The sequence below is a fragment of the Nerophis lumbriciformis genome, linkage group LG30 (genome assembly GCF_033978685.3).
Source record: "Nerophis lumbriciformis linkage group LG30, RoL_Nlum_v2.1, whole genome shotgun sequence".
NCBI classification, from domain to species: Eukaryota; Metazoa; Chordata; class Actinopteri; order Syngnathiformes; family Syngnathidae; genus Nerophis; species Nerophis lumbriciformis.
The window spans coordinates 1189250-1202422 of record NC_084577.2 but is presented as its reverse complement, the minus strand read 5'-3'; the positions used below and the strand labels follow the sequence as shown (position 1 = coordinate 1202422).

Here is a 13173-nt window from a genome sequence, read left to right as displayed (position 1 = left end):
TTTTTTATAAACACATTTTTAAACGTTCAAGCACTAATACGATTGACCCTGGGACTTAAATATGTTTTATTATACGACTTGAACAATTTAAGAATACACAGGTACTAAAATATCGATCAAAGTCATCCATCCATCCATTTTTCTACCGCTTGTCCCTTTTGGGGTCGCGGGGGGTGCTGGAGCCTATCTCAGCTGCATCCGGACAGAAGGCAAGGTGCACCCTGGACAAGTCGCTATCTCATCACAGGGCCAACACAGATAGACAGACAACATTCACACTCACATTCACACACTAGCCCAATCAAAGTTTATTTATGGGGCGGTATGGCTTGGTTGGTAGAGTGGCCGTGCCAGCAACTTGAGGGTTCAAGGTTCGATCCCCGCTCCCGCCATCCTAGTCACTGCCGTTGTGTCCTTGGGCAAGACACTTTACCCACCTGCTCCCAGTGCCACCCACACTGCTTTAAATGTAATTTAGATATTGGGTTTCTCTATGTAAAGCGCTTTGAGTCACTAGAGAAAAAGCGCTATATAAATATAATTCACTTCACTTTATATAGCCCTAAATCACGAGTGTCTCAAAGGGCTGCACAAACCACAACGACATCCTCGGCTCAGATCCCACATCAGGGCAAGAGAAAACTCAACCCAATGGGCTACAATGAGAAACCTTGGAGGGGACGGCAGATCGACTGGTCTAAAAGGGGGGTCTATTTAAAGGCTAGAGTATACAAATGAGTATTAAGATGGAACTTAAATAATAAAGACAATGTAACAATTATAACAACAAAATAGCACAATTATTACCTTTAATAACATACAATTGTACACACATAATTAAACAAAAGCAAAAACTACTATAAGCTCTCATTCCAATCCTTAAGCCCACGAGTCCTGCTGTGTCCAAGGACTTATTCTAAGATTTGTAAACAATATCAAATTATAAAAACATAACAATATATAAAAAACAACACAAGAAAAGACACAAATAATTGTGGAAATACCAATCGAACTTGCCCACCGCTTGTTTCTTTTTTCGTAATATTACAGTTAGTCCTCGTCTGTCGCTGTTGAGTGGTTCTGGGCCTGACCGCGGTGAATTAATTTCTGCAATGTTTGTGCTACTTTTAAAATAAATATTTTCATAGCTAGAGCATAAAAACTAAATATATATAGTTTTTAACACTAAGAGCCCTATAGACCCCACATAGTGACTTTTACACTTGTTTAATCTAATGCAACAATGAACCAATCAGTGGCCACAATACTGATCAGCACGTTCTAATTGGTGTGATGGTTGGTTCTCATATAGCGACCAACACTATAAATGATAAATGATAAATGGGTTATACTTGTATAGCGCTTTTCTACCTTCAAGGTACTCAAAGCGCTTTGACACTATTTCCACATTCACCCATTCACACACTGATGGCACAGCTGCCATGCAAGGGACTAACCAGCAGCCATCAGGAGCAAGGGGTGAAGTGTCTTGCCCAAGGACACAACGGACGTGACTAGGATGGTAGAAGGCGGGGTTCAATCCCCGCCAGTAACCAGCAACCCTCCGATTGCTGGCACAGCCACTCTACCAACTTCGCCACTACTGTAGTCCATCCATCCATCGATTTTACTACCGCTTGTCCCTGCTGGAGCTTATCTCAGCTGCACTCACATTCACACACTAGGGCCAATTTAGTGTTGCCAATCAACATATCCCCAGATGCATGTCTTTGGAGGTGGGAGGAGGAAGCCAGAGTACCCGAACGGAACCCACGCAGTCACGGGGAGAACATGCAAATCCACACAGAAAGACCCTGAGCCCGGGGATCGAACAAAGGACCTTTGTATTGTGAGGCACCTGTTCCACCATGCTGTCACTACTGTAGTATTGATATTTATTTTCATTTTTCTATTGATAGGCTTAAATAGTGTTTATTTCAGGTCAAAAATTTGATTTAAAAATTCTGTAAATGAGTGAAGCTGCAGATTTTGAAGCACGATGTGGCATGGGATGACTATGTGTATTTGACTTTCATACACTCACACTGGCAGTACCAGCTGCGATGACCCATGTTGTCCACAGGAGACAGTCGCTCTCTATAAAATGCTTAATCTTAATCGTATTGTTATAAAGACTTAAGTAAATAACAATTAGATCATCATTATCATCATCATCATTTATCCATCCATCCATCCATCTTCTACCACTTGTCCCTTTCGCAGCATCATCATTTAAAATAATATTTTTCCTAAGGCATATTCTATGTATTTTTGGCCTAAATTCAGCCTAAAATGGCTGAATAAACTAAAAAATGCAGTAGTATTGGCCAAAAGATGACACCAAACCAATCAGAGCATGCTCTTCAATATCGTGGCCACTGATTGAATCACCCTCAGGCAACATTACTATATTGGATTAAATGAGTGTAGATGTGACTTTCATCCATCCATTTTTTTTTTAACCGCTTGTCCCTTTTGGGGCCGCGGGGGGTGCTGGAGCCGATATCAGCTGCATTCTGCGGTAGGCGGGGTACACCCTGGACAAGTCGCCACCTCATCGCAGGGCCAACGCAGATATTCACACTCACATTCACACACAAGGGCCAATTTAGTGTTGCCAATCAACCATGTCTTTGGAGGTGGGAGGAAGCCGTAGTAACCGGAGAGAACCCACGCAGTCACGGGGAGAACATGCAAACTCCACACAGAAAGACCCCGAGCCCGGGGATCGAACCCAGGACCTTAAGGCACATGCACTAACCCCTGTACCGCCGTGCTGCCGTAAATGTGACTTAAGGGTGTTATTTCAAGTCTAGAGGGCTCTCATTGTATTAAAAACACTTAGAAGGTAATAAACAGGCTCGACTATGCTATACCTGTGCTACTTTAATTTCTAATTTGAGGCAATTCATTAACTAGACAGGCCGGGAACCAATTAATAGCGAGAAAGAACAGATTTCTGTAAGGTTCAAGTCAACATAATTTGGTTTTGATTGACATTACAGCAAGTATTGTGTATTAGACAATAATTAGAAATATGACCTGAGGAGTTATATATTCAAAAATGACACTGGTTCAATATCATATCAGCCTTTATTATTTATTTAACACATACAATTATTGCCATGTAAACAAGCAAAATCAGCATTGTCTAGACAGGGACATGATTGGACTTTCAGTAGACAGGAAAGAATGCAAGATAATGATAAAAATAACTATGGGTCATACATGTATAGCGCTTTTCTACCTTCATATTGTGATATAACATGGATGGCAAAATAACCAAATGTCTTATCTCCAATAAAGTCCTCATTAGACATACCATGTGTGCGATGCAGTACATCGTTTATTGTCCTTGTGTAAACTCTATTCCCAACTTGTCTTGTACCTCAACTCACCGACTCTAAACTGTACTCATAGCCGTTAGCGATGACCTCGCATTGTGGAAGCATTTCTTCTAACAGTATGACCACCAAACCTGGATTTCTAATCCCTGGGAGGGATGACACATCCAAACGGCGCAGGCCCCTGCAACATGCAGATTAAAACAATTAATATTTAACATAAACAGAAGTGATCATCAACATTAATTTTGAAGCTGATCCTGTGAGTATGAATTACTTGAGATTCCTCAGGGCAGCCAGCCCGCCGATGGTGATGCGTGGACAATGAGAGATGTCCAGCTCCTTTAGGCAGTCTTGGAACACATGGAGCCTGGCCAGGAACCAGTCGTCCACTTCAGGACACCCTCTTAAGGACAGAGTCTGCAAAAGTTGCTGCCTCTCTTGGGGAGGACGACCCATGCAAAACACAATAATAAAGATTAATGGCATTACCAACTCAGTAGGGTGTGATTTTTTAAAATGGGAAATAAAAACACTAATATTTACCCAGATTGGACAATCCAATCCAATTCATGATTGTATAGCTCATGTCGACTTCCTCAAGAGGTGTGTCTTTGTAATTCAAGAAGTCCGAGTTGAACTTGCCCCTGCGGTCTGCACGGAACCATTCTGACTGGCCAACAAAGCTAAGGATGCACAATAAACATGCAGTAAATATATAGTTTTGTAATACATTGGTACATCAAATGTTTTGAGATAAGAGCTGTCTCTTGGCTAATTGATATGCTTTAAATTGTAAGCAAAAATCAAAGTTACAAGCATCCCCGCCATTATAGTTGGCGCAGCAAATGTCACACTGAACCCCGTAAGATCCGAACAAAACTTCTGGTCTTACTCGCTAGCATTATCTTATAGCTAGAGATTGGCATGACTTTGTTTTCCAACCATGGGAAGGCAGAAAGTGAGTGTGAAGGACAGTGCTGAGAAGAAAAGGTGAATGATATTCATTGAATGGAAAAACAATAAATAATCAAAAACACGATAGCTCGTCTGCCCTATACTGAAACAGAATGAGTCTAACGCCAGCCAAAGAAAAATAAAATAGGTAACACTTTAGTATAGGGAACATATTCACCATTAATTGCTTAATAACAAGCAAATTAGTAACATATTGGCTCTTAATTAGTCATTATTAAGTACTTATTAATGCCTTATTCTGCATGGCCTTATTATACAACCAGTAAGCCATTAACTAAGAGTCTTCCCTCAAAAACCTCAGAATTATTGCTTATTAGTAACCCTAACTCTAACCCTTATATGTTCCACTAGTGTCCAAACAAAACTAAATTAAGCTTTTGTTACTTAGAATATGTTCCCCATACTATAGTGTTACCAAATAAATAATATCTAAACATCATGCATTAATCCATGAAAATAAGGAAAAGCTGCTGATGTTGCGTTTGAACAGAGAAGCAGCTCAAAGGAGATGGATACCCAAGAAGTCCACTCTCCAAATGCTTTACATTATTATCACATTACTTCATAAAACTATTGTAGTTGTTTGTATTACATTCTATTGTATTGTTCTCCATACTATATTTATTGTATAAAAGTTTTTTTTTAAATGCATGTTACATTTTCAAATTTGGTGGAATTTGGAGGCAAGGGACAAGCACCAATTAAATTGATTTTTATTCATTTCAATGGGAGACGTTGATTAGAGACACAAGTGCTTTGAGTTAAGAACACAGAGCCAATTAAGTCAAAATTAGCACGTTAACGCATGGAATTAATGACAAAAAAACAACGCAATTTATTTTGACAATACAAAGGATACATATGTACAAAAATGAGTGAGCAGACTCTGATTGGTGTGCTCACTGACACATTTTATTTTTATTTTTTATTTATTTTTTGTCCTGTCCAGCTTCTCAGGCAAATCATATAGTTGATGTAGATGCCCATGTCGGCTGTTCAGATTTACTTTACAAAGGAGAAGTGTAGGATACTTTTCTCTGACACATTTAACTCAAATGAAGAACTTAAAGTAAAATTGTTACCAACTTTTGTGCAAATAAATGACATGCATTCATGTAAAATGTTTGAAAATGTTCCTTAATGACATTCTGACAATAAAAGCCAATCTTAAGCAAATTTTTTTTTGCAAGCAAGCAATAACCAGGCTGTGATTAATCCGATAAAAAAATAAAATAATCATTTGACAGCCTTATATATATAACGTACTTTTCGGACTATAAGGCAAAATTTAAATCCTTTCATCTTCTCAAAAATGACAGTGTGCCTCATAACACGGTGCGCCTAATGTAAGTAATAATTTTGGTTGCGCTTACAAAGCTCGAAGCAATTGTGTTTAGTACATGGTGTAATGATAAGTATGACCAGGAGATGGCAGTCTACCAAAGTCGTGTACAAAGAGAGTATGGCCAACTAAACGTTAGTTTTGTGACGAACTCAGCCAAAATAATAAGTCCATACATAGTTCTAAACATACTCCATCTCATAAACTTAGAATAAAACATGTTTTTATTTCGTCAAAGTATAATTTTGCGGACGTATTTAACAAACTTTGCTGCTACATTTCTGCAGTGTTTAGCGACCAGCAGGCACTCTAGCACTCACTCGACGGCGCATTAAACGTGAAAAAATACACATAACGACCAAAAAAATGACATACTACCCTCATTTTGCCAACATTCTCATTAGCTTTGGACCAACAATCACGCAGAAATAGTAACTTCTGTGTGAAGTATGTCTACTGTGGTGGCTGCCTCCAATGTATTGTAATCACTGTATGCATCACTCATTATGTATTATTCTAACTTATTTTTTTTTGTAACATGCTAAGTAAATAAGTGCACTTTTGTACCTATTTCCCCATATTTCTACACATTAACTCAGATATTGTAACACTGGTAAGCAATAGAGAATATGGAGTGATTTTTGGTGCAGAACATATTTTACTATATTCATTATTTTTGCCATTTTATTTGGTATATCTCTTATGAGATTTACAGTTCATTTTGTCATCTATTATTACACCAATAATTTCGTTTCTCTTTCAATGTTCGTCTATTTGTATTTGTGAATTTAAAAAACAGCATTATTTTTGGTTTACTGAGATTCAAAGATAGTCTGTTTTGTCAAACCATCACTTTAATTTACGAATTTCTTCAGTTATTTGTATTCGCTTGTGTGTGTTCTCTCCTGAACACAATGCAGACATTGTGTTGTGTGTTTGCCTGGCACAAGACGCTGTAATCAGTGGCTCTCCAGTGTTGATGGCGAACCTTCACTTGGTTCCTGCTGGTGTGTATTTGGGATCTGTATAAGTCATAGTAGCCCGCGCCATTGTCAATAACCTTCTTTTCTCTATCGTCTTGTTATGGGGCATTCATCCTCCACTATTGCCAGTTCTAATACAAAGTAGCGCACAATTATATCTTATATCTGTCAGTATACTCACTATGGTAGCGCTAAACACTACCTGTACAGCAAAGACGACGGGGAGAAGACGCTGTCAAAATGGAGCCACGTAAATAAGACCGCCCACAAAACGGCGCATCCTAAAGAGACGGTCTGAAAGCGGCTTGAAGATTGTCTGTAAAAACATCATCTACGCAACATTTTGACCACAGAACCACCATTACATTTTATGTTGGCTACAAGGAAGTGTTTTAAATGTACATTTGTTTCATAATATGACTCCTTTAATGTGTCCGCCTTTTAATCCTTTTGTATGAAAATAGACCTGAATAGATCCACTCATAGACCCAGTGCGCCATATACAGTACAGGCCAAAAGTTTGGACACACCTTCTCATTCAATGCGTTTTCTTTATTTTCATGACTATTTACATTGTAGATTGTCACTGAAGGCATCAAAACTAGGAATGAACACATGTGGAGTTATGTACTTAACAAAAAACGGTGAAATAACTGAAAACGTGTTTTATTTTCAAGTTTCTTCAAAATAGCCACCTTTTGCTCTGATTACTTTTTCGCACACTCCTGGCATTCTCTCGATGAGCTTCAAGAGGTAGTCACCTTAAATGGTTTTCACTTCACAGGTGTGCTTGAAGCTCATCGAGAGAATGCCAAGAGTGTGCAAAGCAGTAATCAGAGCAAATGGTGGGTATTTTGAAGAAACTAGAATATAAAACATGTTTTCAGTTATTTAACCTTTTTTTTGTTAGGGTACATAACTCCACATGTGTTCATTCATAGTTTTGATGCCTTCAGTGACAATCTACAATGTAAATAGTCATAAAAATAAAGAAAACGTGTTGAATTAGGAGAAGGTGTGTCCAAACTTTTGGCCTGTACTGTATATATATATATATATATATACACATATTTACTAATACTAATAGCAATTTTTAATAATACCAACGTACACCATAAACATGAACAATCTCAGACACTACTTACCGAAATCCTCCCTTTAGTTTCAAGACAAAGTAGGCGGAAGCAATGTCAGCCCCGTAAAGGCTCTCAGTGTAACTGAAGTAACTGTGAAAGACAAGGAGACACTTAGGTCAGAGAATCGAATGTTTATTGCATTACATAGTAAATGACATTGGTAAATCAATTGTGTTTTGGTCTAGTTTTTGATTTACAAGCAGCACATTATATTTGTATTTAATACAAATGTATATGTCTACAATCTATTTAGAGAAAATGACTAAAAAGGTTGGTTATAAACTTTGTATTATGTGTACCTAATGGCGGTGTTTTTCAACCACTGTGCCGCAGCACACTAGTGTGCTGTGAGATACAGTCTGGTGTGCCGTGGGAGATTATGTAATTTCCCCTAATTGGGTTAAAAATATTTTTTGCAAACCAGTAATTATAGTCTGCAAATTATGTGTTGTTACTGAGTGTCGGTGCTGTCTAGAGCTCGGCAGAGTAATCGTGTAATACTCTTCCATATCAGTAGGTAGCAGCAGGTAGCTAATTGCTTTGTAGATGTCGGGAACATGGTTTGTCGTGATCACAATATGCGGGAGGCAGCGTGCAGGTGAAAAGGTATCTAACACTTAAACCAAAAATAAACAAAAGGCGAGTGCCGCTAAGAAAAGGTATTGAAGCAAAACGAAACTAAAACTGAACTGGCTGCAAAGTAAACAAAAACAGAATACTGGACGACAGCAAAGACACACAGCGTGTGGAGCAGACGGCGTCCACAAAGTACATCCGTACATGACATGACAATCAACAATGTCCCCACAAAGAAGGATTGTGTCCGCACAACTTAAATAGTCTTGATTGCGAAAACAAAGCAGGTGCGGGGAATACCTTTTAAGGAAGGCATGAAACTGCTACAGGAAAGAGGAAACGCCACCAAAATAGGAGCGCAAGACAAGAACTAAAGCACTACACACCAGAGGTGGGACCAAGTCATTGTTTTGCAAGTCACAAGTAAGTCTCAAGTCTTTGCCCTCAAGTCCGAGTCAAGTCCCGAGTCAAGACAGGCAAGCCCCGAGTCAAGTCCAAAGTCAAGACTGGAAAGTCTCAAGTCAAGTCCTAAGTCCTGCATTTTGAGTTTCGAGTCCTTTCAAGTCCTTTTAACCACAGACTAATATATTAACACAGATTGTGTATGCTTTTCAAATGCTGTATTTATTTATTAAAACAAGTGCATTTTAAATTGCAGGAAAGAAAATTGTGCTGACATTGCACTTTATAATAGTACTATTAACCAGTCATTTTAAACATTAACTCATTCCTTTACAGAACAAACACATTGAAAAATAAAGTGCAAATGTACTTATTTGTACAAAAGTGTTAACATTGAAAAAACATGACATATACGTGAACATAACAAAAAAGTTGTACTTTTTATATGTCAGGGCCCTATGCTGCATTGCATTTGCAAAAGACCAAATTAGCCAAGAGTCTGTCAGTCATTTGTGCACGATGGGGGCGTAGTATGATGCCACCATGGCTGAAAACTCGCTCCACTGGAGCACTGGAGGCAGGCACTGCCAAGACTCTCATGGCCACTCGGAACAGTGAAGGAAGAGTCTTCATGTTCAATGCCCAGAACAAAAGGGGAGAGAGAGTTGTTTTGGGTTGGTGCACTACTTGTAAGTGTATCTTGTGTTTTTTATGTTGATTTAATTAAAAAAAAAAAAAAAAACAATTCTTGTGCGGCCCGATACCAATCGATCCACGGACCAGTACCGGGCCGCGGCCCGGTGGTTGGGGACCACTGAGGTAAACAACCAACAGTATGTCAGAAAGCTAGCTAAAACGGTACACATATTCATAATATAGTATACATTTTAACTGACCTTTATTTTACTATTTTTGTCTTTTTTTAGGTGGCTAAAATACGCGGTGCTGCTGACCGCCGTCTAACGTTACGTGTGATATATTGACTAACGTAACCCTGCTTAAAAAAAAATCACTGAACAAAAAGTATGAATAAGGTAGTGAACTGCAACAGATTCCCGTGTTTGCAATAACGTTATAACGTTAGCAGTGAGTTTACAGCCTCACTGATTTAACTACACAGCAAATAAAAGTCACGTTACTTAGCCAATATAAACGTTATCTTACATTCAAAACTTACCCTTCTTTGTGCAACTTCAAATGCCGGACGAAGTTGGAAGTTGTTTCCTCTCCATCAGTAATTTTCGAACCGCATGTGTTGCATACTGCAAACCGTTTTGTGTTGACCACCTCGTAATTTTTATACCCAAACAAAATTATTTTAGGTATCATTTTTTGTTCACTGGCGTGTGGTTTGGACATGTCTTCTTCGTTGGTTGTCCTGCAATTTGATTGGATGAATGCTGTGTGATGAAAACAAAGTAGATCTAATTTGATTGGCTGTTGTACTGAGAGCACACCAGCTGACACACGCAACGCTGATAGACAAGTACACAATGAAAAATACGGAGCGCTCCCGAATAACTTTTTCATCTTTGGGTTTTGGGGAAAGTAGCAAGTCATGTCAAGTCATGTCAATTCAAAAGGATCAAGTCCAAGTGAAGTCACAAGTCATTGATGTTAAAGTCTAAGTCGAGTTGCAAGTCTTTTTACATTTTGTCAAGTCGAGTCTAAAGTCATCAAATTCATGACTCGAGTCTGACTCGAGTCCAAGTCATGTGACTCGAGTCCACACCTCTGCTACACACAGGAAAACAGCAAAAAAGTCCAAATAAGTCACGGCATGATGTGACAGGTCGTGGCAGTACACCTACTTTGAGACAAGAGTTATATTGATGCTTGGTTGGTTATGGTTTAAATTCATATCCAACAATTGCGAGAACGACTTGTTATTGTCAATATCAGCTACTGAGTTGAATTTTTTGTTTTCTGCGTGGTGTGCCTCTGAACTTTTTCAATGACAAAAATGTGCCTTGGCTCAGAAAAGGTTGAAAAACACTGGAGTAGAGGACCAACATGCTGCAGAAACAAAACAAAAAAATCTTACGCGTTCTTCCTCTTTTGTTGTCTCCTTTTCAGCTGAAACTTCCAATTGAAGAACATCTCAACGTCATAGAAGCGCTGGGTGAGGAAGAGAATCATCTTTGTGTACAGGGAAGGCGGGCTCGCGGGGCTGGAGCTCCATGGTCGCTTGGCAACAAGGAGCCAAGATGGTCGCTGACAGCACCTGAGTAGAGACTTAGCAAAGGTACCCAACAGCTATAATAAGCCATCATATTGACTATCGCTTTTTACTCGGCCATTTGTAACAGAACGTGTAGCCCTTTGCGCATGTGCGAAGTGAACGTTTAAACAACATGAATATGACAAACAAACATTTAAATACGGCAGCTGAGCTAAAGGTGTCGTTTATTTCGACACTTTTGCAAACTAGTTGAGGTTTATTCACATAATAGAGCCAAACGTGAGGGGTAACTTACCACCAAGGTGGCCGACATGTTGTTCTACAGGAAGCTACGAGGGTCGAATTGTACTTCCGTGTAGTAATGATTTCTTTGACCACATGGTGTCGCTGTAGATACGTGCCTTCCCTATTACAGCTTACACGAGATGGCATACACTTAACAGTATTTATGTAGTATATTACACATAAAAGGTTCAAGCGTTGCAATTCTTCAAATAAAACATGTTTAATCCTCATAAAAATAGAAAATAAACAAAATATTTTATTGATGGTGTTAGGGTATTTTAATTAATCCATGTCATGTAATTAGCACAATTGTGAGATGTCAGGGTGACTCTAGTACACATTTTGTATTACCTTGGGACAGCCAAAAGCAGGTTAAGCGCTCAGCTGGCAGATGTGACCCCGGTCTGCCTCCAATGCGTGCGCACACAGAGTAAACACGCGCACGCGCACGCGCACGCACGCACACAAACACACCCACACCCACACAAATAACACTCTCGTGTGAAAGACGTCTGGCACCTGCTGGTATCACCAATTAGCAACAACAACCAAAAAAACAACCCATCATAGCTTACTCTTTCCCTTTATGAAAAGACGTGCTAGTGTATGGAAACTACATGAACGAACCAAAAAAAAAAATGTGGTGAAAAGATTAATAAATTGTTCAGGGTGTGTACAGTGCATCCAGAAAGTGTTCACAGCACTTCACTTTTCCCACATTTTGTGTTACGGTACAGCGGGAGAAGAAGACGGCGTCATTTTAGTTCTATTTATTTAACAACGTGTAGTGATTATATGTTGACTGTTACCGGGAGTTGTTGAAGGTGCGTGTTGAGTGAGAGGCGGAAGTCCAAGATAGGGCAAAGCAGGCTGGGGAGTCCAGAGACAGGCGGAAGGTCAAGGGCTGGAGCGAGGCATCATAGTCAGAGGGTAGGCCTGAGGGCGAGATCCAGAGAGGCAGCAGAGGGTCCAGAGGGTATCCGGGAAGACGAGACACACAGCTCGACAACGGGGAAGGAAGACGGTAATCTGGATGACGACACAACACGGGACACAATGAGCACGACGGGGAAGAACACAAAGAGCGAGAGAGTGAGCATAGAGCTAAACACGGGTTGGCTTACTGTACGGAACAGGGAACTACGTTCTGGCCCGGAACGCAGGTTTGCTCTGGCTTAAGAAGCTCGGCGTCTCATCAGCTACAGGTGTGCAGATTGCTGACTAATTGCACCGGTGAAGCTGCTGCCGGAGTGCCGCGCGCAGGTGCACGCTTGGAGGTGCGCTCAGCGCAGCGCACCGATGACTACGCATTAGAATGCGCCTGGACCATGACATTTTGTTATCCATCCATCCATCCATGTTCTACCGCTCGTCCCTCACGAGGTCACGGGGGTGCTGGAGCCTATCCCAGCTGCATTTGGGCAGAAGGCGGGGTACCCCCTGGACAAGTTGCCACTTCATCGCAGGGCCACATTTCGTTAAGTTACAGCCTTATTCCATAATGTAATACATTCATTTTTGTCCCCAAAATTCTACACACAATACCCACTAAAGACGATGTGACATTTTTTATTTTTTTTGGAGACTTTTGAAAATTTAATACAAATAAAAAACAAATGAATAATACATAAGTATTCACAGCCTTTGCCATGAAGCGCACAATTGAGCTCAGGGCCATCCTGTTTCAACTGATCATCCTTGAGATGTTCCATACAGCTTAATTGGAGTCCATCCATCCATCCATTTGCTACCGCTTGTCCCTCTCTGGGTCGTGGGGGGTGCCGGTGTCCACCTGTGGTAAATTCAGTTGATTGGACATGAGGACCATAAGGTCCCACTTTTCACAGTACATGGCAGAGCACACACCAAGATTGAAGTCGAAGGAATTGTCTGTAGACCCTCGAGACAGGATTGTCTTGAGGCACAAATCCGGGAAAGAGTGCAG

General features: G+C 40.1%; 1 protein-coding gene across 1 annotated transcript; it reads right to left on the bottom strand.

Moving 5' to 3' along the window:
- Positions 1-3074: 3074 nt before the first annotated feature.
- Positions 3075-11297, bottom strand: dmac2 (distal membrane arm assembly component 2). The gene is made up of 6 exons (XM_061925928.2): positions 11239-11297; positions 10806-10996; positions 7793-7873; positions 3891-4030; positions 3622-3784; positions 3075-3528 (listed from the first exon to the last, which is right to left on the bottom strand). The coding sequence occupies exons 1-6, from the start codon at positions 11254-11256 to the stop codon at positions 3390-3392; spliced, it is 732 nt and encodes a 243-aa protein (XP_061781912.2). The 5' UTR covers positions 11257-11297; the 3' UTR covers positions 3075-3389.
- Between the last annotated feature and the right edge of the window lie 1876 nt (positions 11298-13173).

What these genes read in the sequence shown, in the direction of transcription:
- dmac2 (XM_061925928.2), bottom strand. An exon ending in GATTGGATTGTCCAATCTGG is followed by an intron (nt 3,785 to 3,890) that starts GTAAATATTAGT and finishes GTCCTCCCCAAG; the next exon opens with AGAGGCAGCAACTTTTGCAG. An exon ending in GCTGCCCTGAGGAATCTCAA is followed by an intron (nt 3,529 to 3,621) that starts GTAATTCATACT and finishes TGCATGTTGCAG; the next exon opens with GGGCCTGCGCCGTTTGGATG.